At 52.8% G+C, this 27,204-nt stretch overlaps 2 protein-coding genes across 3 annotated transcripts in view; both read left to right on the top strand.

Annotated features, from left to right (window-relative positions):
* The window catches only part of LOC118216812 (G patch domain-containing protein 8-like), a 40,180-nt gene extending 30,414 nt beyond the window's left edge, over positions 1–9,766 (top strand). For both annotated transcript variants that reach the window (XM_035398328.1, XM_035398329.1), the window contains exons 4-8: positions 2,504–2,571; positions 2,872–2,958; positions 3,667–3,810; positions 4,447–4,583; positions 5,263–9,766. In XM_035398328.1, the coding sequence (XP_035254219.1) occupies positions 2,504–2,571; positions 2,872–2,958; positions 3,667–3,810; positions 4,447–4,583; positions 5,263–9,262 (4,436 nt within the window). In that variant the 3' untranslated portion in view covers positions 9,263–9,766. The remainder of the gene's footprint in view (positions 1–2,503; positions 2,572–2,871; positions 2,959–3,666; positions 3,811–4,446; positions 4,584–5,262) is intronic.
* A 4,232-nt stretch (positions 9,767–13,998) lies between these two features.
* On the top strand, positions 13,999–20,917 carry LOC118216813 (ADP-ribosylation factor 1-like). Its single transcript, XM_035398331.1, has 5 exons — positions 13,999–14,098; positions 17,885–18,034; positions 18,322–18,432; positions 19,210–19,334; positions 19,610–20,917. Exons 2-5 carry the CDS (start codon positions 17,890–17,892, stop codon positions 19,769–19,771), a joined length of 543 nt encoding a protein of 180 aa, XP_035254222.1. The 5' UTR covers positions 13,999–14,098; positions 17,885–17,889; the 3' UTR covers positions 19,772–20,917.
* The last annotated feature ends 6,287 nt before the right edge of the window (positions 20,918–27,204 follow it).

Here is a 27,204-nt window from a genome sequence, read left to right as displayed (position 1 = left end):
CCCCCTACGGACACACTGGGTGGCTTTCCCCGTGAAGGTGTTAAGCCTTCGAATTTGAATGAAGCTAACCTGAAAATAGCCTGCGTTACAGCCCGGACGTAAATGAAAACCTGCTATTTCTAGCGCGTCGTTTCGCGCAACGCGAGCCGGCGTTTTAATCATCGTCCGGCGTGTTGCTCGGACGACCCGCGTTAGGCTTCCCCGCCGCAGCTGGCTTGCAGACATCGCTGTTGGGGCAGAAGGTCAGGCGAGGCTGGGCTCACCCTCCCACACAGTGTCCGTGGCTTCGGTTGTACCATTGGGCCACGGGCGCGGAGCGCGGGAGAGCTACCGCTAGCGCTAGCGCTTTCCCGCCACACCGTTCCGCTCGAGGGGCTGAGGATTAATAAAGCGTCTAATTGGGGTCGGCGGAACGCGAGGCTTCCCTTTCCTCCCCGTAAGTGCTCGGGTCTGTCGCCCGTGGACGTTTCATAGCGAGTATTATAGCGAGAATTATAGCGAGTGTAAAATGAATAAATGTAATAGCGAGAATTATAGCGAGTATAAAATAAATAAATGTAATAGCGAGTATTATAGCGAGAATTATAGCGAGTGTAAAATAAATAAACGTAATAGCGAGTATTATAGCGAGAATTATAGCGAGTGTAAAATAAATAAACGTAACGTATTCCCCGGGTCTCCCGGAGCACGGAGCGGCCTGCGTAGCGTAACGGCCGCTGGCGGAACTCTCAGATCAAATCTCCTTCGATTGGTTCTAAATTTAGTCGCTGACTTCGCACGACAGGCTTTTCATTAGCTTCAGTCGCTGCTGCACTTGTGTCACGACGCAAAAGTGAAAAATTGGAGGGAAAGTGGAATGTGTTGGGATGAGGACCCGCACCAGGTTTCCGCCTTACTTAACGGACCGTGCGGCGTGAAACTCGATGTTAAGCTGTAGATGGTGTTCCTCCCGTGCTCGGAGATTGAAATCTATGCACTTGCTGAAAAGCAAGCTTAATTGGAAGAAGCTTAATTGCTTTTTCCTTTCAGTGAGCTGAGGCCTGTGAGCGTCTGTCCCCTCCCAAAGGCTGCTGGGAAATTACATAAGAAAAGGGGGGGAAAAAAGCACTTTGGGAAAGATAACACATTACTTCAGGCTCTCATTCCTCTCTGTTTAATGTTAGTTTTATTCCAACGACAGAAGAGCTGAACAAGCTGACTGTGCATTAACTGTCTTTATTAATTCTGAGCCCTTTGTAGCTGTATCGCATTTCTCGAAATCGTATTTATTCATTTGCAAGCCCTGCATTGGCCCAAGGGTGTAACCTTTCTGGTATAGTTTTTTTTTAAAATGAAAATGCAGAAGGGAAAACAAAAAAAAAAAAACTGAAACCAAACAAACTAATTGGAGCCTTGTTGATTATGGTTACTGGCAGAAGCAGCAGCGTAGTACAAGTTGTGTCTTGTGCATTCTGTTTACTGACTGTCCGTCCACTTTCCCCTTCCTGTCCCTCCCCCTCCCCACCTGCCCCCAGGTAAGTACCCCCTCCCCCCTCCCCCCCTGCACTGTCACCATGGCGATCACTTGCCTGTGACATCACCTCGCTGCCGTAGTTCAGTGCTTGTGTCCTTACCCTTCCTCTCTCTGCTTTGTTTGGCTGGTTATGAGTGGATTAAACAAATGTATCGATCTCCCGATATAGTTTTGATTTTTAATTTTTTTATTTTATTTGTTTTTTAATTTCATAATTATCGTTATTTTCTCTCTGTTTTTTTGTTTTCATAAGTTCCTTTTCTTCTGATCCAGCTCTTTTCACAGCTTCTGTGAGGCCTTTGAGCCGACGAGCCCACCCCCCTGCGTTAAGAGGAGGGGGGAGGGGTGTGTCGTAGTAAATGGGATGGTTGTGGGGGAGCCCATTTGCCAAAAAAGAGAAAAAAAAAGGTCTAGAGCCTCAGCTGGAACCTGCAATGTCACATGGAGAGCATTTACCCCTTTGAAGAGCAGGTTTTTGGGAATGTCTTTTCAGAATTCTAACTCTGTGTTCTAGAACTCCATTGGCTTTCAGTTACCAGTCGTGATTGTGACATCAGCGTTAGAGTGTTCCGTGACTGTGGCACGTCACTCGAACCCTGATGGGCTGTCCCTCCTAGAGGACGCGAGGTCAGACCGGCCCTGCGACGCAGGATCAGTGCTCGGCAGGATCAGTGCTAGCGCACGCGCGCGGTCTGTGAGGTCTAGCGGCTACGTGCAAGCTGTGAGAATGGCTGGTGTTTGGTTCACTGTAGCTCTCTGGTCTCTGCACATCAGGGCAGTATCTCTAACCCAACATACTGCGCAGTAAGACAGCTGTCCGCAGCTGAGCCGAGCTCACTATTCTCTGTGCCCTAACTTTGTCTCTCTCTCTCTCTCTCTCTCCCTCCATCTCTCTCCCTCTCTCATTCTCCGTCTATCTTTCTCTTCCTCTTTCTCCCTCTGTCTCTCCCTCTTCTCTCTCTCTCTCTCCCTCTCTCTCTCTCCTCTCAGGGCGGACGGACCCTGTGCCCATCACCCTCAAATATGACGTCATGGGAATGGGACGTATGGAGATGGAGGTGAGACCTGCGTAACCGTGGTGACTGGCAGGAGGGAGGGGCAGGGCTGGTGTCTGAAAGACTAACAGGGGGAGTGTGAGTGCGAGTGCCCGCGCGTGTGTGTGCCTGCCTGCCTGCCTGCGTGTGTGTGAGTGTGTTTGAGTTTATTTGTGTGTGTGTGTGTGCGTGAGTGCGTGAGTGCGTGAGTGCGTGAGTGCGTGAGTGCGTGAGTGTGTGAGTGTGTTTGAGTTTATTTGTGTGTGTGTGTGTGTGTGTGTGTGTGAGTGCGCGTAGCTGACGTGTGTGTGCTGCTCTGGGCAGCTGGACTATGCGGAGGACGCCACAGAGAAGAGGCGAGCGCTGGAGGTGGAGAAAGAGGACACAGAGGAGCAGCGCCAGAAGTACAAGGTCAGAGTCTCCCCCTCTCTCTCTCTCACTCCCTACCCTCCCTCTCTCTCTCTCACTCTCTCTCCCCAACCCCCCTCTTTCTCTTTCTGTCTCCCCAACCCCCCTCTCTCTCTCTCTCACTCTCCTCCTACCCTCCCCCTCTCTCTCTCTCTCTCTCTCTCACTCTCTCCCCACCCTCTCTCTTTCTCTCTGCTCTTTCTCTTTCCTCTCTCTCTCCCCCGCAGAAACACTGATGCACCACAGGAGTGACATCACCATGACATCACTAACGGGTGATGCAGTGCAGCTGAAAGCAGTCACTGCGTTAGTGTGGCTGGAGTGGGGCTCCCTGCTGCATGCTAATGGGCTCTCGTTGCTGTGGGCGCTGCGGGGCCGTGTGGCAGCGCGGGGGCAGCATCAGTAGCTGCTCAGTGAAGACTGCGCAGGCCCTCGCTGCGTTAGTCACCCAGACTGGGGCAGATGTGTGTGTTACCCGCGTCTGACAGCTGCGTGGGCACGGACACGGGAGCACTGACGTTACTGTTACTGTGTGTGTGTGTGTGTGTGTGTGTGTCTGCGTGTGTACGTCTGTGTGTGTGTGTGTGTGTGTACGTGTGTGTGTGTGTACGTGTGTGTGTGTGTGTGTGTGTGTGTGTGCGCGCGTGTGTGTGTGTGCGCGTGTGTGGGGTGTGTACGTGTGTGTCTGCGTGTGTACGCCTGTGCGTTCAGGATTTCGCTGAAAAGGAGAAAGCAATCGCCAAAGCGCTGGAGGACCTGAGGGCAAACTTCTACTGTGAGCTCTGCGACAAGCAGTACCAGAAGCACCAGGAGTTCGACAACCACATCAACTCCTACGACCACGCCCACAAGCAGGTAGGGCGGGAGTCCCCACGCGCAGTCCTCACCCCCCCCCCAAACACCTGCGCCCCTCGCCCCCAAACACCTGCGCCCCTCGCCCCCAAACACTGCACCCCTCCCCCTCCACTCTTGCAGTCCTCCCGCTCCTGTGTGTGTCTGATACACCTGGCCTCGCCTGTGAACCAGCGCAGTGGCATTCCACAGATATGACCCGCGAGTCACATCTGCACTGCGCGAATCGCGATAAGCGCGTCATCGCCATGGTGACGTTCGGTTTGGTATCGCTGAGAGTGAGAAATTCTATTCTTGTTCTGTTTTTTCTGGGGTGTGTCTGTGAGTGTGTGTGTGTGTGTTTCAGGTGAAAGCATCACCATGGTAGCAGGAAACAAGCTGTTTGGGACCCTTCCTGAAGCGAGTAGTCTCTAACCATTTCTGATCTCTCTCCTCCACTGCTCCCTGCACCTCTCCAACCTGCTCTGCCCTTCCTTCTCTCTGTCTCTGCTCTCCCTCCATTCCTCTCTCTCTCTCTCCATCCTTCCCAACATCACTCCATCCCTTCATCTCCTTCCCTCCCCCTTCTCCATCCATCCCTGCCTGTCCCTCCCTCAATCTCTGTCTCTCCCTCCGTCCCTTCCTCTCCCCCGCGCGCAGCGGCTGAAGGAGCTGAAGCAGCGGGAGTTTGCGCGGAACGTGTCGTCGCGCTCGCGCTTCCGCAAGGACGGGAGGAAGCAGGAGAAGATGCTGCGCCGGCTGCGCGAGCTGGCCGAGCTGAGGAAGCGTCCCAGCCGGTGAGGGAGCGCCGCCCCCTGGTGGCGGGAGGCCGCCAGCTGGCCTCATAATAACGCCGTAACACTCCAGTGATGTCACTGAACTCCAAACGCCCCCGCGTTTGTCACCAGGGTCTCAGGAGCATGAATCCGGAAAGTCTGCATCTGCTCCGTATGAGTAAATGTGTGGGTGCTTGTTTCTGTAGCACATTCCATGAGAAACACTGAGCGATCACGGATTGATAAACTTGACAAAGCCGGAAGGATCCGTGTAATGACAGTACTCTCTAAAGCAAAACTGCTTTTCATAGCTGTGCTGTACCATGCAGATGTGTGAGGATAGATGTGAGTGTCTCTAAAATGTGAGGATAAGGATAGATGTGAGTGTCTCTAAAATGTGAGGATAAGGATAGATGTGCGTGTCTCTTTCATGTGCTGTATTATGCAGATGTGGAAGGATAGATGTGAGTGTCTCTAAAATGTGAGGATAAGGATAGATGTGAGTGTCTCTAAAATGTGAGGATAAGGATAGATGTGAGTGTCTCTAAAATGTGAGGATAAGGATAGATGTGTGTCTCTAAAATGTGAGGATAAGGATAGATGTGAGTGTCTCTAAAATGTGAGGATAAGGATAGATGTGTGTCTCTAAAATGTGAGGATAAGGATAGATGTGAGTGTCTCTTTCTGTCCTCTCTGGCAGGGCTCCTGGCAGCGGCCCCATGTTTAAACCCACGACCGTGGCGGTCGATGGCGATAACGCGGAGGAGGCCACCGGCGGCCTGGAGGGCGTCCCCATGGCGATGGACTGCGCGTCGGGGGAGGGGTCGTCCGGCGAGGAGAAGGCGGCGTCCCCCATGCGAATGCCCCCCATCAGCTTCACGCTGGGCAAGGCCGGCCCCTCCCCCGCGCCCAAGGTCAGCATGTCCTTCGCGCCCAAGGTCAGCGTGTCCTTCTCCTTCGCCAAGAAGGCCCCCGTCAAGCTGGAGACCGCTGCCGCCGCTTTCGCCGACCAGGCCGAGGAGGCGGAGGAGGGGCAGGAGGCGCAGGAGGCGCAGGAGGTGCAGGAGGGGCAGGAGGGAGACAAGGCCGGGGAGGAAGCAGCCGCGGTGGCCCCCACCCCCGGGAGCCCCGGGCAGGGGGCCGAGGAAGAGGAGCAGCAGCAGCCCCAGACGGACGAGGGGGGGTCCCTGGCCTCCACCCTGTCCAAGCTGAAGATGATGATGAAGAAGGGGGAAGGCGCCTCGGGCCAGGAGCCCCAGTATTACCACTACATGCCGCCCGCCCACTGCCGCGTCAAACCCCACTTCCAGTTCCTGCTGTTCATGAAGGCGTCGGACGAGACCGCAGGCCCGGAGGAGGAAGAGGCGGGCAAGGGGGCGGCGGCCTCTGAAAAGGGGGCGGCGGCCTCTGAAAATGGGGCGGTGGCCTCTGACAAGGGGGCGGTGACTTCTGAAAAGGGGGCAGCGGTCTCAGAAAAGGGAGTGGTGGCTGTTGAAAAGGGGGCGGGGACCACGGAAAAGAGGACAGCGGCCAACGCCAAGAAGAAGCAGCCCAAGGTCATCGAGGGCGACCCGGGGAAGAGCCCGGGCGACACTCCCGAACCTCAGGCGGTGGCGGCCGACGCCGTAACCAGGGCGCCCACAGTGAAGGTGGAGGACGGTGTCGAGAGCTCCCCGGAGCCTGGCCCCCCTCCCCCAGAGAGAGCCGCGGCAGACTGCGGCCAGCAGGGGGCGCTAGAGGCGCCTGGCGGCCCCCACTCGGGGCCCCGGGTTCCAACGGGCCCCTTCTTCCCGGTCCTCGGCAAGGACGAGAGCACCACCCTGCAGTGGCCCTCGGAGCTGCTGGAGTTCACTCAGGCCCAGCCGCCCCTGTCCTACAGCTGCAACCCGCTCTACTTCGACTTCAAGCGCTCCCGAAACAAAGCGCCCCGCGCCCGGGGGCCCGCCAAACCGGCCGGGGAGGGGCCCGCGGGGGACGCCCCCACCACCAGCGCCGCCGCCGCCGCCACCACCAGGGAGACCCCGGGGGCCAAGGCGGGCGGAAAGGACGACACGGGCGTGAAGGAAGAGGGCGGGGAGGACGAGGAGAACCCGCAGAACAGCAAGAAAAAAAAAAAAAAGAAGAAGCACAAAAAGTCCGGGAAGAGCTGTAAGAGCAAAGGGGCGGAGAAGGAGGCGGGGGAAGGGGCGGGGGAGGGGGAGGGAGGAGTCGAGACCACGGGAGAAAAAGCAAAGAAGAAGAAGAAGAAGAAGAAACACAAAATTAAGAAAAACAAGAACAGAGCCTCGGGTGCAGAGGAGGAGGTAGCGGAGGAACGAGAGGAGGAGAAGAAGGAGAAAGAGAAGGAGAAAGAGAAGGAGGCAGCGGGGCCAGTGGAAGGCACGGAGAGCAGGAAGAGGAAGTGTCCCCCGAGGGAGGAGCCGGAGAAGTCGGGGGCCAAAGAGGGAGCGGCTCAGGAGACGGAGAGGCCCAAGTCTGAGGAGCACAACGGCCCCAAACGGCACAGGCCCAACGCCGGCCCGACCGCCGCCGCCCCCGCCCCCGCCCCGCCGGCCGCCACCACCGTGAGAAAGAGCTCTGGGCGCGGCGGGCGGCCCAGCAGCGGGAGCGAGGAGGAAGGGGACTCTCGCCGCCGCAGGTCCACCCCCCGGCAGCGTCGCCACCGTCGCCACGGCAGCCGGGACTCTCCGCGGTCCCGCAGCGGCTCCTCCCGGCGGGGCCGGCGCCGGGCCACCCGCAGCCGCTCGTACTCCAGCAGCTCGGAGCGCTCGACGGCGGGGAGCAGCCCCGACAGCAGCCGCCGCCGCCACCGCCACAGACGCAGCTCCTCGGGCAGCCGCAGCGACTCCGGCGGGCGGGCCGGCGGGCGGCGCCGATCCAAGCGCTCCTCCGGCTCCGACTCGGAGCCCTCGCCGCGACGCGGCTCTTCCTCCCGCCGCCGCTACTCCTCCTCCTCCTCCTCCTCATCGTCGTCGTCGGCGGCGGAGTCGCGCAGCCGATCGCGGGGCCGGCGGCGGCGGGGGCGGGGGCGCAGCAGCTCCCGCAGTTCCAGCAGCCAGCGCAGCCGACGCAGCCGGAGCAGTCGCAGCAGCGCGCGGTCCTGGCGCCGGAGCAGCCGCAGCCGCAGCTCGTCCAGCTCCGCCAAGGGCTCCCCCGCCTCCCGCCACCCCCGCCCCCACCGCCGCCGCGAAGGCTCCGCCCACCGCCGCGAAGGCTCCGCCCACCGCCGCGACTTCAACCGCTCCCGCATCTACCGGTCCCAGTCCCCCCGCTCGTCCTCCTCGTCCCGCGCCCCGCCCCGCCGGGACTCCGCCCGCAACGCCGCCGGCGCCGCCCCCAACCCCTCCTCTTCCTCCTCCTCCGCGCTGACGAAGGGCGGCAGGGCGGGCATGGGGTCCAGGGGCGGGGGCGGCGGGCCGAGGAGCCTGCTGACCGCCCGGCAGCTCCTGGAGCGGATCCAGTCCCGCAAGAGCGGCGAGGAGGCTGGCGCCGCCACCGCCGCGGGCGCCAAGCCGGGCGCCAAGGTCAAAGACCCGCCGCAGGGCTACTTCGGGCCCAGGCTGCCCCCCGCCCTGGGCAACAAGGCCATGCTGCCCCTGTTCGGCAAGAAGCCCTCGCTGCTGGCCTGCCTGCAGCGGCCCGACCCCCCCGAGAAGGCGGGCGGGGCCGGGAGCTCGGAGGCGGGCGAGGTGATCCTGGTGCAGCCCATCCGCGAGTTCCCCCCGCCCCCCCTGCCCCGGCAGGCGGAGGTGAGCGCGGCGGGCGAGGCCGTGCAGGAGGCCGAGGAGCAGCCGGAGGTCCGGGTCCCCGCCCCGGAGGCGCAGCCCCTGCTGGAGGCGCCGCTGTTCGACCCGGAGGGCGTCGCCCTGGCCCCGCCCTTCCACGCCGACCCGGGACGCGAGGGGCCCGACCCCATGCTGGAGCCCCTCCTGCAGGGCATGCCTCCGCACCCCTACCCCCGCTACCCCCCTCCCAGCCTGGAGGAGGAGGAGGACATGGGCGTGGAGGAGGTGGGGGAGGAGGACGACCTGGCGCCGCTGGAGAGCCAGCCAATCACCTTCACCCCCGAGGAGATGGAGAAGTACGGCAAGCTGCAGCAGGCCGCCCAGGAGCACATCCAGCAGCAGCTGCTGGCCAAGCAGGTCAAGGCCTTCCCTGCCGCCGCCGCCGCCGCCGCCGCTGCCAGCCTGGCCCCACCCCAACCCACCCTGCAGCAGATCCACATCCAGCAGCCGACGGTGTCCGCCGCCTCGCTCACCAGCGTGCAGCACGCCCTCCTGCAGCACCACGCGGCCACCGCCGCCGCCGCCATGGGCCTCCACCCGCACGGCGCCCACCACCAGCACCCGCACCCCCACCTGCACGCGCACCAGCTGGCCCAGGTGCACCACATCCCCCAGCACCACCTCACGCCCTTCAGCCTGTCCGCGCTGGCGCCCTCGCTGGGCCACGCCGGGCTGCTCTCCGCCCACCCCAACGCCTTCCTGTCGGGCCAGCCCATCCACATCATCCCGGCCTCCGCCCTGCACCACACCCAGCTGGCCCTGCACCACATGCCCCACGCCGCGCTCTACCCCACCCTCTTCGCCCCCCGCCCCGGCGGCGCTGCCGCCGCCGCCGCCGCCCTGCAGCTCCACCCCTTCCTCCACCCCATCTTCTCGGGACAGGACCTCCAGCACCCCCCCGGCCACGGCTCCTGAGGCCGGCCCCGCCTCCGCCCTGCTGCCAGGGGGGAGGGGCCTCCCGCGGCTCCACCCACAGGAAGTGGGGGGGGGGGGCTGTGACTGATTGCAGCTGAGTCTGGAGTCGCGTGGGGATCGGAGTACTCGCCACGTGAGAGGAAACGACAGACGTGGCGGCAGGGACGTCAGCTGACACGGAGGCGTTGCCATGGAGGCAGAGCGGAGGAGGGAGAGAGAGAGAGAGAGAGAGACGTTCTGTCGTCCCCTGTCCCACACCCACTGGATTCTGGGAATCGGGCCTGAAGCGTATAGAGGTGGAAAAATGTCTGAGGTGCTCTGTGCAGCTCATCTCCTGGGAAACCAGGAAAAGCACTGGAGTGTTCTTCAAGTTTGTTGTTAATGTTGCTGTTAATGTTCTTCTTTAATTCCTTTTTTGTTTTTCATACAGCCAAAGAGATGCAAATGGCTGAAGCCACAAGTAGGGTCTACCCCAGTCTGTGTTGTGTAGCAGGACGGGGGGGGTGGGGGCGCGGGGGGGGGGGGTGGGAGGGGGGGTACCGAAACGCCGTGCGGTGAGACGCCCGTCCCGCGCTGTGACACGCAAGCTCAGCCGATGTTATCGCTCGTTCACACTGTGAGGTCACGCTTCCACCGCGTCTCTACCGCGATGGCGTGCCCAGGCAGACCTCAGCACCGTTTGAACGGAGGAGAGCCGCGCCGTCGTACCCTGCGCCGGTCCGACCCGGTCGAGAGGCCCGTGTCCTAATCGCGGTCATTTACCGGTGATTTATGAAATGATTGGATCGGTGGAACCCCCTCCGCTGGATTCCAGGGGCGCGAGCCCATTGTCTTTGTCGCCGTGGCGATACAGGGAAGCATTGAGCCCGGTTTCCCACGCCCACTCAAGCGCTGTGCCGTGGCCGCGAACACAGAGAGAAGCCGCGCTTTGGTCAGGCGGTCTGCCCGCGACTGTGCGCAGTACGCAGAGAGAAACCGCGTTTTGGTCAGGGGGTCTGCCCACTACAGTGAACGCAGAGAGAAACCACGCTTCGGTCAGGGAGTCTGCCCACTACAGCGAACGCAAAGAGAAACCGCGCTTCGGTCAGGCGGTCTGCCCGCGACTGTGCGCAGTACGCAGAGAGTAACCGTGTTTTGGTCAGGGGGTCTGCCCACTACAGTGAACGCAGAGAGAAACCGTGCTTCGGTCAGGGGGTCTCCCCACTACAGTGAACACAGAGAGAAACCGTGTTTTGGTCAGGGGGTCTGCCCGTGATCGTGTGTGCACACACAACGCTGAGAGAAACCGTGTTTTAGTCAGAGCATCTGCTCCCATTAAATGAGGAACTCAAGTTATCAAGTTGCACTGAAAATCTTTGCATAAAATGCTGCTTTTCGTAGCATGTAACAGTTGTATGATTGTAGTATACTGCAATAATTTTATTTTTTATTTTGTTTGTATTTAAATTATTTTACGAGCTGCTCTGTGAAGAGCTGGTGTTCTTTTTTCTCTGTAATATAGCTCAGTGTAAAATTTCAAAAAAAAAATTAAAAAGGGGATGTGGTATAGTTGAACTGACTTGTAAACCTGTTGGGGTTTGTAGTTCCTGTTAACAGTGAACTTAAACAATAATGATGAATACACTGAAAACTAGTGAACGGACGTACTTGGCGTGTAGATTTCTTCAAAGCCAGTACGTTTCAGAGGTTCAGAACTCTTTTGAATATGAAGTGAATCCTATTAAAGGTGAGAATGTGCTTTGCTTTTTAATTTAATTCGGTACGTTTGTAAATAAAAGCTGATGACACGCACTGGTCTTTTGTTGTTGCAAATGGCCGACAGCCGAGTTGGCTTAAAGCAGTGTGCCTTCTGTACAGCACTGTATACAGCGTCCCATCTTCACACAGACCCCAGCCCAGCTTCTTCAGCTCCGCAGTGTAGGAAGAGCCAGTGGCCTGTGTTAGAGAGAGAGAGACACACACATGCACCCACACACATACACACACGCATGCACCCGCCCACCTACACACACACACACACTCACACACCCACGTGCCCACCTACACACACACACACACACACACACACTTTAGTGGACAGTGTCTGGTACATGTCAATTTCTGGAGAGGTCACCTGCAATTCATGCAGAATAACACATCAGCAGACATATTTGTCTTCATATGGGCAATGTCCAAACATTGTCAAACTGGTCAATTAAAGGGGGTTCGGTCAACTTGCAAGTGAGAAAAAAACTGCTACACAAATACATACTTTCCAGAAAATGAGCAGCCTTCCACAGAACAGCAGGGCTGCCTGCGTTCAGGAAAAGAAAACAGAGTGAGCTGTGTTATGCCCAGTTATTTATCTGAGCTGTGTTTCTGTGTGTGTGACTGTGTACTGAAGAGAACACCCCAACGACCCCTGTGCACTGAACGCCTAACTCTACCATGTAATTCTACTTTTGCAGTTGAAGGAAAACCCAAATAATGGTTGTCATTAACGCCCTGTCTAGACCCCTGCAACAGTATCACAGGTGGAGATGTTGTTTGAAAGTGTCTTTTTAATAAATAAATAAATAAAAAGAGGTTTACTGAATATCTGGATCTGTATTTTTTTTTTTTTTTTTTTTTTTCCATTGTTTACTTGAAGAGAAGGAAACCCTGGCTTGTCACTGGATCCAAGGCCTGTTTAGCCAATCACATGCTGGATGCAGTGGAAGTTCCTAGTTCTCCTGAGCAGTCCGTTGTGAGAGGTGGTGATTGTTCGACCGGCGGTTTGCCCCAAATGTCCGCGATTTGCACAGCTGCCTCAACATTGCTTCATTACTTTGAGCAATTTTTCCTTCCTCGGTCGTTGGCTGACACTGAGGGGGTAGTCGGTCTTTGCAAAAACAAAAAAAAAAAAGAAGAAGAGTGACTGGAGGGAGGTCACTTCTGTGGTTGAGTCCGCGCTGAGTTTTGAATGGTTGCAGTGCTACTCTTTTAGAGCCAGAGCAAACTGAGCTAAAATGGGCAGAATTGTGTGCGCTTCCTGATGAACTTTAACCCGGGGACAGCGATGCCTGGTGCCTAGAGTAGCGGTCTCAAACTCCGGTCCTGGAGGGCCGCAGTGTCTGCTTGGTTTTTGCAATTTTTCAATCAGCAGCCAATCTCGGCCTTGGAAACAAGGCCCGCAGACTCTTCAGCCAATCAGCGACTTGCATTGAGCACTTAAGTGCCAGAACAGCGGACACAGCGGCCCCGTAGGATTTGAGTTTGAGATCCCCAGCCTAGAGTCTCACAATGCGCTCGAGGGGAAACAAACAGGATGAAAGCACAGGGCTGTCTGGCTCCTATTGTGACGTCATGGACTCCCAACTTGGGTGTGTTCCTTAGTTAATGAATGTCTGTTGGCAGACTGTCAACAGTCCCAAGCATCTCACCGAACCACTGCAACATGGCCCAGCCCTGAATCTGGACAAGAGACCCGTAGCTTGAGGCATGACTGGCACAAGACCGGTTTAAATGCGTTTGCTAGCTTAGCAGAAGCTCATACCCAAAGCGTTTTCCACAGTTCATATTTTACGTACTGTCCTCTTTTACGAATGGCTACCTAGAGAAGCAGTTCAGTTTATGTGTTACACAGTGTACAATGGCGATGTCCTATCTGGGATTTGAACCTGCAAACTCTTGAGTTGTATAGTTGCTAAACCAGTATAGTGTAGAAGCATACCAGGGAATCCACAGCCACTTCATTTTAGTTGATGTTGTATCTGTGGTAAGGAGTGGTTCTTGTGTAGTTGCAATTGACACTTTATAAAGAAGGAAGACACAGATGAGTTCAGTAAAGGGACACCTTACCTTCATATCGGTTTTCCCTCTTCTTTCTGTTCTACTTCAATCTTTGTTGCACCTTTGGGTCCACCTGTCATTTCAGTTACTGACAATTCTTCCAGTCATCCGGTATTGATTTGACGGGTGCTCTTAACCAGAGTAGCAAACCTTTATAATTACTTCTGTACACTTAATAGATTTACAATAGGAAAGATGGCCAAAAGTATGATTTCACTAAACATGCAAGATGAGAACCTGTGGTCAATTAACACTACACCTGGGGGAATAGCGCAGGTACCTCCTTACCAGTGCAATGGGGCATGCACACAATCTTTTGCTGGTGGCCTGTGACAAGGACACAAGCACCATCTAGTGTATCTGGAAGGCTGGAATCTAAAAACTAGATATATGACAATCCAAACTGTCATAAAAATTAATAGAACTTTAAATTAGCTTTGCAGTTGATGCAGTATAAAATAGAAACACCAAATTACTTAATATTTTCATCGCTCTCAATCTTGAGGTTTGGGAGCAGCAACGCGACATCAGTAGCTTTGATGATCCAATCAAAGCGACTGCAGGGGGTTGGTTGACATAGACATACACGATTGAGGAAATTGACACGATTTATTTTACGAACACCTGCACGATGTCGAGCTGACATTAGCTGACTGGTCTACCCTGCTAGGTTGAGTAACCGGTTCAGCAACGACGACTTTTTCTCCACGAGTCCACGTCCTCCGTGGCCCGGAAGTAGTGATCAGGGCCGGGACTTGACGACCCAGTCTGACTCGTCTTTAATTTTGTAGTCAAAAACTGGAACAAGACTTTTCCCGGCCACCGCCCACAGAATACATCCGTGCATTGCGATACGTTACAAACCATGGGGGCGGGGATTAATGACCACTATGTACAATTTTAGTGGAAGATTTTACAAGGGGCGGGGTCAATGACGCGACTCTCTTGGTTTGTGAAAAGACGCCATTTTCTTGTTAGGTGTGAAGTTGATTGCTTGGAGACACATCTAGAAGCCGCGTCTCTGAGGTAAATATATCAAAACGAAGTGCATATTGGTGTCCTTAGCATATTACCAGGCACTTCGGTATATCCATCGTAGTATGTCTCAATTTCTAGTAAAAAATGCAATCGTGTAACCTATTCACACATAGGAAGGTAGTTCTTTGCCAACCAGAGCTATTCAATGGGCTGTCAGCTAGCTAGCCTGTCTTTATTAAGATACAGTTCAACAAGTGTAAGGTGTTAACAGCGCGAGCGACCAACGTCCTCGACTCTAAGCGTAACTTTGAGCATTTTAAATATTGTCAAATTAACTAGATTGGTATCGGAGTGTCTTGGATAGCTAACGAGTAGTGGCCTTCTCTGTTTCGTCTGTGTTCGTGAAAGGATTCGCTTCCGCGAAGCGCAGGGAGCGAAGCCGATCGTAACCAGTTTGTCAGCTATTTCGTGTGTGCCTGCGTGGGCTCGATGGCTGGGAAGTCAAAGTTTGCTAGCTGTGTGTCAAGTGCCAACTAGCCGGTTACGGTCTCGCCGTTTTTCGTGATCCTAGCAGACGCGCATCATTCCTTAGTTAGCGGTAGCTGTTCATTCTAATGTTAGTTAGCTATTTGTTGATCAGTTGCTTGGTACACTGATGTCATTTACACACTGGATGCTCCTCATCCGATCGCGTTGTTCTTTGGTAGACTGCTAGCAATATCGACTATTCAAATCTTTTGCGTAAATCAGCTGGGCTACCTGGCTAACAAATTTGGATAGCTAATAATCCTAGCTACCACGGAACACTGTTTGTAGAAGCGGTGGTTTTTAGCTAGAGTTCTAGCCAGCTCACTAGATGGATTGTAAGAGTATCTTTTCTAACTTGAGTGAAGCTAGCTAGTTAGCTAACACATAGCTGACTGATTATCCAGTCATTTATTGGCACCAGCTGGCCAGTAAGCTAGATAGATGGCAAATGCAATGTTAGTTTATATAAATAATTATTTTTCTAGCGTGCATAAAAGTTTATTGACCATGCGAACTAGCTTTTTAGTTCAATAGCAGCTCATTACATTGTAATTAGCGGTAACGTCCATATGGTTCTGATCTAGTTTTTGTAACTAGTTTTTTTTTTTTTTTTTTTAACCAAACCCAAATAGTCTGCGATTTGAGTAGCATGGGTGCTGGCAACATAAAAGATTACGCCCTACCACTGTTCAGTATTGTAAAACGCCCTCCGTCTGTTCCCAACTAGGTGGAGCATTTAGGTAGTAGATATAGCCTGACTCATCAGCCTATAGTTGTATGACAGGATTGGGACTTCTGGTAAATTTTCGGTGGGTAATTTGAGTTGATAGTTCATTAACACTCATGTACGCGTTGTGTTGTCGGCTATAACTTGCAGTATATTATTTCAGTGTAGCATGGCTACAAGTTGTCATGGATAGTTTAACGTGATCCTGTCTGTTTAGGCTCCGATTTTCATCTCGGCTCTTGGTTTGCTGACTGTGCTTCATTGCTGAGTAAATGGTGAAGTGCATTCACTGCTGTAGAGTGACGTGTGCCACGTGATCTGCCGCCGGCTGTTGTGTTTTCCAGGCATCGCGTTGACAAACTCGTGCACTGTTTCTCAGTCCTGGTCACAGGGATCCGTAGTCTTGCTCGACGGTCTGGTGTAGAGCCTAGGCCCTGTGCCAAACAGCATATCACCTTGACTAGCTATAACACTACACCTCAGCAGGATTACCTCCAATCTAGTATCACTCTCACATATTACTTGTATCTTGATATTGTAGCACATTCATGCTGCACTTGTATATTCATCTTGATGTTGTAGCTCTTTATCATACCTCTTGTAATCATGCCTCACTTCTAGTTTTACTTGTCTTAACTTTACTGACTTAGTCTGTGCTTACGGTGTGAACTAGACTCGATGTTCATGGCTATGGATAACTTGTACTTAATGACAATTGTATCTTATCTGGCCTGTGATTGGTCGTTGTTACAACAACCTTCAGTGTGCCCTTATTGTACGTCGCTTTGGATAAAAGCGTCTGCCAAAGGAAGTGTAATGTAGAGGGCGTTGCTGTGTGGGCTTCGGTGTACCTGACTGGGCTCAGGTACAGCCTACCTGTCACTGTAGCAGTGCTGCTCTGAGATATGTGCTCGCTGGCCTGGGTGGAAACGAGAAAAACAAGACAGGGGGGTGGGGGTGTCAGACCTTAAATTGGGCCGGGGGGAGGGGGTGTTGTTGGCTGGTCATGCCTTAAATTGGGTCGGGGGGGGGGGGGCCCTGAAGATACGAATGTTCCTGAGTTGTTTTGGGCTCAGAGTGTAGTTAAAATTGAGACATAGAGAAAGCGGCAGCTACGCCCAGCCATTCCTCAGCAGCACCATCAATAAGTAATCCACAGGCTGCTTGCTTATTCATGAGCTGCTCAACAGAGCATCGCCCCTGCCACACCAAACACCTCAACACACCCTCCCCATTCAGGGGTTGTCCTCAGGTGACTGTGACTGTCTTCCCCCCTGACCCACTGGATATGATGACACACAAGTACTGTGGACCCCCCCCCCCCCCCCCCCCCCCCTTCATGGTTCATCATATTGCTTCCATGTGACCACTCCTCCCTTCCACACCCCCCCGTTTCCTGTTGCTTTTTACTTCCCATGCAATCTCTGAGCTAACGTTTTCTTTTTTCTTTTTTTGTGAAAGTCAGAGGATGGAACAAAGGTTTTGTGAATTGGCTGTAGTGCAGTGGTAACCAACCCTGTTCCTGGAGATCCTGTTGGTTTTTATTTCAACCCTGATTTGGCACACCTGATTATACAAATTAGCAGCTCAATGCTGATCTCTAGCTGTTGAATGAGGTGTGCTTTGGTAGGCTTGGAGTGAAAACCTACAGTACGGTAGCTCTCCAGGACCAGGGTTGGTTACCACTGCTGTGGTGAATGACAGGAACGTGTTTGTAAACAGCCCCTCCTACCATGTCAAACACCCAGCTGATTCAGTCATGGGAGGTGTTTTCCCCAGAAGTGAACTTGGCTAAGGTAGTGCGGGAGGAGAACTGGGTTGGAGAGTTAGTGTTAATTGGAGCTTTAACTTGAATTACAAATAAGATGCTTCATTCAAATTCGGTTAACTGCCCTTGGTTTTGCGTCTCGTACCCTTGGAGTTGGGTGGTGGAGTTCTGCTCTCGGTTAAACTTACGCTGGGCCATGTCCCTGCAAACACAGGAAGTCCTCGCAGTGTTGCTGCCATGTGGTGCCAGTGCTGTAACATTTCCCCGGGTTCCTCTCCTCCCAGCGGAGAGAGGGATGACCCCGGTCCCCCGTGTTCCTCTCCTCCCAGTGGAGAGAGGGATGACCTCGGTCCCCCATGTTTCTCTCCTCCCAGCGGAGAGAGGGATGACCTCGGCCCCCCGGGTTCCTCTCCTCCCAGCGGAGAGAGGGATGACCTCGGCCCCCCGGGTTCCTCTCCTCCCAGCGGAGAGAGGGATGACCTCGGCCCCCCGGGTTCCTCTCCTCCCAGCGGAGAGAGGGATGACCTCGGCCCCCCGGGTTCCTCTCTTCCCAGTGGAGAGAGGGATGACCTCGGTCCCCCGGGTTCCTCTCCTCCCAGCGGAGAGAGGGATGACCCCGGTCCCCCGTGTTCCTCTCCTCCCAGTGGAGAGAGGGATGACCTCGGCCCCCCGGGTTCCTCTCCTCCCAGTGGAGAGAGGGATGACCTCGGCCCCCCGGGTTCCTCTCCTCCCAGCGGAGAGAGGGATGAACCCCGGCGGCTCCTCCGTCAGGCTTGTGACGCCGCAGTCTTCCCTCTCTCTTCCCTCGCAGGGAAAATGGGGGGCTTTATGTCGATCTTCAGCAAGCTCTTTGGGAAGAAGGAGATGAGGATCCTCATGGTGGGTCTGGACGCCGCGGGGAAGACCACCATCCTGTACAAACTCAAACTGGGAGAGATCGTCACCACCATCCCCACCATCGGTGAGTCCCGCCCGTCCCGCCCCCGCACCGCCCCCGTCCCGCTCCGCTCCCTTTTGCAGCTCTTCAGCCACCTCCCCTTTTCGGGGGCGGGCAACGGGAGTCTCCGCCTTGCTCTGTGCAGCGTGCCGCAGAGCGGATGCCCCGGTGGCGGTGCTGCCCCAGGCCGGCCGCAGGGTGCTGCCCCAGGCCAGCGCAGGGTGCTGCCCCAGGCCAGCCACAGGGTGCTGCCCCAGGCCAGCCACAGGGTGCTGGTGAGTGATCCCGTGTCTGCTCTGCTCCCTCCCCAGGTTTTAACGTGGAGACGGTGGAGTATAAGAACATCAGCTTCACGGTGTGGGACGTGGGCGGCCAGGACAAAATCCGGCCCCTCTGGCGCCATTACTACCAGAACACGCAAGGTGAGCGCGGATCCCCGCCACCCCCACCGCTGCCGCTGCTCCGCCCTCCCTTTACCTGGGGGTCAGGTGTGAACACAGACCTGCCAATCCGTGGCACTGGCTGTTCAGTTAATGACCTGGGGGGAGAAAAAGAAAACCAGGGCTGGATTTGGATTCCAGGGCCAGATTCGGGTACACCTGGCCTAGATTACTGCGGTGTACCAGTATGCGGTTTGCTTTGCCATTGTGTTGTTTGTGTGTGTTCGTTCTGCAGGAGCCATGTTCTTTTATCCAGCTTAATTTCCCTGTGTGTGAAGAATAAAAACATTACCGCTCTACTGGAGCGGTCAGCCACTCCTATCGAGCATTTAATTAGCCCAGTCGTTTGAGACATTTTGGGTACGTTTCCTGGTGAGTTCAGGAACATTTCATTGTGGCCTTGTCTACGTGTGAAGGGGCACGCGTAGACAACTAATTGAGTTCAAGCCTTTAAGGCGTGAGGTCAAAAAACGTGTAATTAGAATGTTCGTAACTGAACGTTCTAATGCTGATGTCACAATCGCTTCTGGCAACTGAAAGCCAATGGAGTTCTAGAACACTGACTTAGAATTTTTTATAAGACATTCCAAAAAAACTTGTTCTTCAAAGGGTTAGCTGAGCTAGGAAAAGGCCTACATGGCCATTAGATCTCCAGGAACGGAGTTGCGTGACCCTGTTTATGAGGTTCACGAGGTCCGGCCTGCCCCCCGACCCCCCCCCCCACTCACCCCCCGACCCCGCCCGTTCCTCCTCTCTTAGGGCTGATCTTCGTGGTGGACAGTAACGACAGGGAGCGGGCGAACGAGGCGAGGGAGGAGCTGAACAGGATGCTGGCCGAGGACGAGCTGCGCGACGCCGTCCTGCTCGTCTTCGCCAACAAGCAGGTAAGCCCCGCCCCCGAGGCCACCGCCAGCGGCCTGAGGAACGGCCGCGTTCGCCTTCCACACGCCGCCTTCCGTTTAACTGCCATTTTTAAGTCTGCGATCTCATCCTCCGTTACAATCGAGCAAATTTGTTTTTAAAATTTATTTTTTTTAAATAATTGTCTTTGTGAACGTTTTATTATTTAAGGTATTTATTGGGTATGTATTTATTATTAGTTATCATTAGTGTTGTTACTCTTATTTTATCACTCTCTGAAATAATCTTCTCCCTCTAGGACCTGCCGAACGCCATGGCTGCGGCGGAGCTGACGGAGAAGCTGGGCCTGCACTCCTTGCGGCACCGCAACTGGTACATCCAGGCCACCTGCGCCACCAGCGGCGACGGCCTCTACGAGGGGCTGGACTGGCTGTCCAACCAGCTCAAGAACCAGAAGTGATCCATTCCGCCCCCGGCAGGGCTGGGATGCGCCACCGGCCGCCGTCTTCTCCCGCGTCGCCGCGGGGCGTGTGGGCGATCCTCTTTCTGCTCTTTTTCTCTTTTTCTTTAGTCGTACCTGATGTGGTCGTGAACCAGCAGATGTCAGAGGCCATGGGAAATGCTTCCGGGGGAAGAAAAAAAAAAACAAGACCAGGTCAAAAACTAGTATATGTCTGGACCTAACACACTTCATCCGCCGACCAATGGTGTAACTTCATAACTCGGCCGTCCAATGGTGTAACTTCATCACTCAGTGACTCAGTCACAGACATTCGCGTTTTGTAGGGCTGGCCCCACTGTTGCGGTCCAGCCAAAAACTGTTACAACAGCCAATGAGCAGCAAGGTCGTGTAGCTTCTGTTGTGTGATTTGCTTTTTCAGTCACATGGAAGCTGTACGACCTTGCTGCTGATTGGCTGTCTTATCAACACCCAGTGGATATCAGTGAATATTTGTCATTTTTCCCGGAAGCATTTCACATGGCTTTTGACATTCGGTTGTTTGCTACCGCATCAGGTAAAATTAAAGATGAAGAAGACAAAAGATCTCCTGTACGCCCCCTGGTGGCAGTTACTGTTATTAGGCTTAGAGAGATTGCGATTCGGTACGTCACACAGCCCTGCCAACCCATCTGTTTACTGTCTGTGTGACGGGACAGCACCAGAGCCAGTGCCCCTTCCCACCCGAAAACAGCCCCTCCTATCCTGTCCTGGCCCCCCCCGCCCGCCTGCCCCCCAGCCTGGTGCTGTCCTGCCTGTGTGTGTATGTGTGTGTGTGTGCGAGAGTGTGTGTGAGCTGTGAAAGGGAGCATCCCTGGCGTGCCTTACACCCCCCCCCCCCCCGTCGGCTTGCCCCCCCCCCCCCCCCTCCACAAGGCTAAGAAAGACCCAGGATGCAAAGTGTTCTCGCCTCTCCTTTCAAAAGGAGCATTTTACAAACCTGATACTGCACCAGATTTCAAATAGTACAGAGATAGACATGTTAAAGATGTCCGTTTGAATCCTCCCTCCCCATTTAAAAAAATAAATAAAATGAGAAAAAAAACCCACATTGTAACCTGTATCAGGTTGGAAGAGAAGTCAATAAAAAGCATTTTCCATCCTAGATCCTTCTTTGCGTTATTTTGAAAATCTTTTTAGTTCTGCAGCTGTGATTTTCCAGTGAACACTACCTTCTTCCCTTTCATCTGAAGATCACGAAGCACAAGAAAAACATTTTTGTTGATTTCTTTTTTAAATTTAAATTTTCTCCATTCAGTTCAGTTTTCATTTCATTTTATTTTATTTATTTCATTTTTTTTTGTTGCCATTTTCAAGCTTGTATCAGATAAAATGAAGGGAAGGATCGCGGGTGCCCTGAACGGTCCTGAACAGGGTGTTCATTAAGGAGCTGTGACTGGCGCTGTAACGCTGGTTATCCTGTTATTAAAGCTACTGGGCATTCCAAGATGGGTCACGGGACTTCTTTTTTAAAAAGGGCAGTATGGCGGTTTTACAAAAGGCGGTTTGGCGGTTTTAGAGGGCAGTTGGCGGTTTCAGAGAGGGCAGTTTGGCGGGATTAGAGAGGGCAGTTGGCGGTGTGGACGGGACCTTGTGTAGTGTGTGTTGAACGCATGGAGGCAGCGGGTGTAGTTCAGGACCATCAGATCAGATGTAGCTGAACGGTGTAGTGGCGTCTGGTTTACAACAGGGGGCGCCCATGATTCCCCCCTGTCTGAGGAAGGCATCTCTTTCTCACACACAGTACGAGTACTCAAACTTTTTTTTAAATATCTTTTTTTAACGGGGGCCTTGTTGCAATAGTCAGCGTGTGCGTTACATGGGGAGACGAAGGCCATTGATAAGGTAATTGATTAAGAACAGGTGATCAGACCAAATAACATCGTAAGGTAATTAATAAGTATCGTCTGGGCTGGTCCAAGGCTGACTGCAAATTCCAGAGGCTTCTGTGACGGCAGTGGCGGTCTGTACTGCACAGGCCCTTGTGGAAGACTAGGTAACTTCGTTCGTATGTTCCGGCTCGTTCAGGTAGGATGCCGTTGCCGTTGGCGACAGCGGTGTGATTTCATTGGCTGGTCATGCAGTGTCTGGGGATGCTGGGTTTGGGATGGGGGTGGGTGTCCTGGGTCAGTGGGGCTTTTACCTTGGGCTGCTCCTACCTCCACTTTCTACTTTCTTCCTTTTTTTTTTTTCTTCTTTCTTACATTTGTTGTTGTTGTTTATTTAGAGTTGTTATAAGTGTTTTTGAATGTTATGTACAGAACACTTTGCTTATTTACGTGGTCTGGTGTAGCAGGTGTTCTACTGCAAATAAAACTCAGTGGCTCGCCTAGCTGAATTACTGGTGGTCGCAGTCTTTTTAGGGGGTAGTTCTCATTGTGGCGGGGCTCGGGGGGGGGGGGGGGTTTACTTTTTCCGCGTTTCGCCAGAGGTCTTACGGCGGATGCGTACGCGCTCGCTACGTCGCGTTTGTCCTGGTTCTGTCTGGGGGGTGTTGCTCGGTCGTCAGGGCTGCTGGTCGATGCTGCAGCGTGGAGCGTCGCCCCTCACGCATGCGTCTGCGCAGATCTGCTTTAAGCGAGCGCCTTTTTCGCAGCGCTGAGTCCTGTGAGTGGTTGTGAACTGGGAGCCCGCTCAGCGGTGCGAGCGGCTGTTTGCGGGGACCCTGGAGTGTGGGGACACTGCGTTCGTGTGGGTTGAGCCCCCTGTATGAGCTCCCTGCTGGTCTGTATCCATCAAAGTGTATTACACTGCCCCCCGGTGGTGGCTTAGCATTCCTGCAGTAAGAATTTTTTTATATGGTGGTTTCCATTCAAGTGGAACCATCCCCCCCCCCCCCCCCCCCCCCCCCCCCCCAAAACACCAGAACAACAAAACAAGAGGGGACCACAGTTCGCTGAGTGGCATAAAATTGCCAGTGTGGCTGCAGCTGCCGCAATGATAAAAAAAAAAAAAAAAAAACTTTTTTTGTTTTTTTTTGTTTCACGATGTGAAACCATGAGAAGCGTGTCAGAGTAAGATGGGCTCCAGTGATGCGCTCTCCAGGGAACAGCCTTTGTTTTCCTGTTCAGCTGAAAAAAAGCCACCCCAAACTCAGCCGGCGTGTGAACAGAAATGTCCCGCCATGGAAGTCTAGTGCAGAAAGAAAAAAAGAAAAAGAGAAAAAAAAATGATCCATTGTGAATTATGAATATTTTCTTAGTGACAGGTAAATTTTTGGTACATCTACGGAAGTATGAGTGTGTTTTAACTATAGTTTTCATTTTAGCTACCCATGTTCATATGTGAAGCTTTGAGTTTGAGAAATGTTTTCTGTAAAATTGACAAGCGAGTGTGCATATGTATTTTGTTTTTTTTTTCTTAAAGATTTATTTACATTTGGTTTTAGCTTCTTTTTTTTTTTAACCCATCTTGTAATATCTGAGGAATGCACTATAATAAAGAGATCTCTATTACAAATGTTTGCCGTGTCATTGAAAGCCCTTTTATGCCTGCATGACCCTTAGGGGAGGTGTAAAATGCAGTGGGGGTTTTGGTGCTTATGCATATCCAAGCAATGGGGCAATGGTGATTTATTTTCTCTCCCCATCCTTGTTTGGCATCGATCCGTTTTTCATATTGTCAGATCAGAAAGAAGCTGCTGAATATTGAAATTGACTAAATGAAGACTTTCAGACACTGCTTTACGAAAAAGGCCTGTTTAACACATCTTTCTGATATTTAAACAACATTTAAATAGATGTTAAATATTTATATGGTGCTAAATTCATGTCTTCTATTAGACCCAAAAGATATGCTGTCCCTTTTAAGTCATATCAATATACATGTCTCTTCTTATAAATGGTTGCCTATATAACCGTATAGAGCCACAGCATATTTTTACTGGAAACAAAAAGCAAACTTTTAATTACAATTTTCAATTACACAGTTAATTCACCTGGTTTCTTGGGTCTGAATTGTTGATACTCTGGCAGAAAATGAAAAGACCAAGAATGAAGATCACTGCTTTATTACATTTCTTCACCAGAATGCAGAACTACTTACCAGCTCAAAACCCATTGAGGCGAAACTATTTTCTCAGGGAAATGTCCAGCTTTAAGTTCACTGCGGTACATTGTGCAGAGTGCTCATCTTTGATGGCCTTCACATTTAGCTGTAATGTGCGCAGCTTGCTGGCGGAATCCTGCCGTCTCTGCAGAGCTCTCTTATCCGCGCTGTGATTCGCTGCGGCCCGGCTGTGAAAGATGGTCGTCTTCCTCGCCAAAAAAAAGCGTGCGCAGTTTCCAGGCTTCCCTCTCCCCCCGTGGCTGGGCCGGGCTCGTTTCTGTGCTGCCTTTCGCAGTTCTGAGGCTGAGGTGCGTGCAGCCGCCAGAGACACTGCGTTTATCCTGAAAATGCACCTTTACCTGTTTCAGTCTCGGCACTGCGCCGGGGTGAGTGGGCGGGGCCTCCAGGTGAAATACCCAGGCCCGGGACAAAGTTTTCTCTGTCGGTATCACTCAGTAATCTGTGCTGCAATTTTACAGACCACTATAGTATAATGGGTAAAGAGCTGGTCTTGTAACCAGAAGGTCACAGGTTAGATTTGCAGGTAAGACACTGCCCGTTGTACCCTTGAGCAAGGTACTTAAATGGACTGCATTTATATAGCGCTTTTATCCAAAGCGCTTTACAACTGATGCCTCTCATTCGCCAGAGCAGTTGGGGATTAGGTGTCTTGCTCAAGGACACTTTGACACGCCCAGGGTCGAGGTTTGAACCAGCAACCCTCCAACTGCCAGACACTCGGTCTTACCTCCTGAGCTATGTCGCCCCTTAACCTGCTTTGCTCCAGTATATATCCGGCTGTATAAATGGATGCAGTGTAAATGCTATGTAAAATGTTCTGTAGATGCCTGTAATGAAATGTTTGACTGCATGAACTAAATGTAGTCAGGAGTCAGACCATGGTGTAGTGCTGAGACTGACTAAGGATGTAAACTGAGTCCTGGCAGCTGACTCTGGGTCCCCTAGTGTCTTAAACCTTTATAATCTTACTTGTTTATTTTGTTATTTTGATGGGTTTTGTGTGGAACAGGCCCAAGCTTAGTAGTCATTTTTTGATTCTCGAGCATAAATAATATAGCCGTACGGGTGTGGGTGCTGCATGGTTTGAGCGTAATCTTTTAAGAGGGAAGTAACATTGAATTTGAAAATGTGCTCGAATGCTGATTACAGTATTTTGTATTTTGCTTGGTGCCTTAATCTGCTTAGTCTGTGGTGTCTGCAGACTGAGATGGAAGCCCAATAGCATCGTGGGACAGGGCCACATTCTGCAGCCTCCACAGCTCCAGCCAATGAGTGGCTCCAGCTGAACAGCGTGGGCGTGGCTACAAGAGTGACAGATTAATTGGCTAATTCAGTGAGATATGTAATAAAGGTGAGAATAATGTCACAGTGTATGTATTGCGATGTAAGCTTCTGGAGTTCTTCCAACGGATTCGTCACAGTAACCAAATGGTGAGCTTGTTCCTTCTCTCCTCTCTACTTTGTTCTAGAAGTTTCCAAGTGTGTTGCATTTTATGAATATTCACTATAGGGGGTGCCCAAGGAATGAACGTTCACGTTCGTTAGCATTGCCCTTGGTTACAGCCCCTTCACGGCTGTGCACAAGATGCATCTAATTGGAGCTTTTCAGCTATAACGGAAGAGCAAATTAACTTTCAGTGTTAAGAGAATGTCTGCCGATCTACTTAAAAACTTGGCAAACAGTTGCAGCTAGAGAGTTTTGGAAGAGGAGAGACATGAGCGCCATAGCAACAGCACAGACTGACTGGAGGCAGACGATTGGTCAGACTTTACTGAGCCGTGGTGATGACATGGATGTCCAGGCCTAACTACCCAGCCAGTACAGGAGCACAGTAAAAATGGCCCCACCGTGCAGTTTGGTACGGTGAGACCATACATGTTTAATTGTGAAAATCCATCCCATAGATCCTCTGAACACATCTTCTTCATACTCGTTCATAATTATGGTTGTTGTCCTGGTGGCGGCACATGCTACAGCTCTATAATATAGACTGTCTGCTACACTCCCGCAGTATCTGATCATAAGGTGTAATGGGGTTCTTATGAGAACTGCCCTTGTGATTATTGAAAACTACATTCTGGTGTAACTGGCTTATGGCAAATTGCACCAATCAATTCCAGTCCAAATCAATTTCTATGTAAGTTATAACCTGTACAAACACCTCAAACACAGAATATTGGCGTTAAACAATCTTTCTAGAGAAGCACTTTTTAAAAAAAAAAAAGGTAATAGCATTAGTATTTGGGGGGTAGAATTTCTATTGTATTTATCTTATAACATTTATTCCTAAAATCTTATTTTTATGAGATAAAAGAATAGAGAAAATTCTCTCTGAGAACTTGCTGCAGATCTGTGTTGAGCTGAACGCGCGTAACGCAAGCGTCTGCTTCCTCAGTGTGAGCGGTGATTGGCGGGTGTCGTCTCTGACTGACAGCTGACACATTGGGGTCGGGGTGATTCAGTGGCGGGTCCGCTGCGCTGTATACCTGGAGGCCAGGAACGCCTGCTGTGAGAGGGGCCGGTCAAGTCGCCATGGTAACCGACTCCTGTGGCGCCGCGGGCACCGTCGCCACTTCCTGTTGTGATTCGGCCCCGCCTCCTTCCGTGGCCTGGCGGGAGTGGACGGTGACTGGGCGGAGAGATTAAATAATTACATAAACAGTCATTTATTATTCTGGGTTTTTTTGTTGTTGTTGTTGTTTTTTCAAAATTGTCAGTGCTTTTTGGTGCAGTGCTGTACATCATGAGTGCATCCAGATGTATTTTCTGTTTGATGCAGTGCCACCTCTTCTAAGTTCAGTGCCAGACTGAGTGCTAATCGCATGTGAAAACGGCAGAGAGTCTGTGTACATTAGGCGCTGCAGTGTGGTTGGAGTCAACACTGGATGAGGAGTTAATTAGCTGCTGGGATGCTGACTGATGTTGCCTGAAGTGCCGAAGTGCTGAGATCTTCACTTTCATTAGCAGTGGGGGGGGGGGGGGGGGGGGCAGCAGAGGCTGTGGATGCCCTGTGGGGGGGGGGCGGGGGGGTAAATGTGCCAGAGAGGCTGGTTTTCATCAGTAGCTCCTGGGCTTGCATGTTTTTGGCTGTGTGATGAAACCGAAGGAAACCCACGCGAACACATGGAGGCATGCTAACTCCCCTCAGAGGGGGTCTAAGCTAGCCAGGACTTGAACCCAGAACCGCCTTCCAGCCTGCCTGCCGCTGCCCACTGCACCACTGTGCCACTGTGCCACCTGCAGCTCCCGGACCAGAGGGGCCCCCGACTCCTCTACTAAAGCCAGGAAGTACCCTTCTTATACTGTGTGTCCCTGCACGGGACGT

Source organism: Anguilla anguilla, chromosome 17, assembly GCF_013347855.1.
Source record: "Anguilla anguilla isolate fAngAng1 chromosome 17, fAngAng1.pri, whole genome shotgun sequence".
Lineage (NCBI taxonomy): Eukaryota > Metazoa > Chordata > Actinopteri > Anguilliformes > Anguillidae > Anguilla > Anguilla anguilla.
The sequence above is the reverse complement of the archived record's forward strand: the minus strand, read 5'-3'. Positions and strand labels throughout refer to the sequence as shown.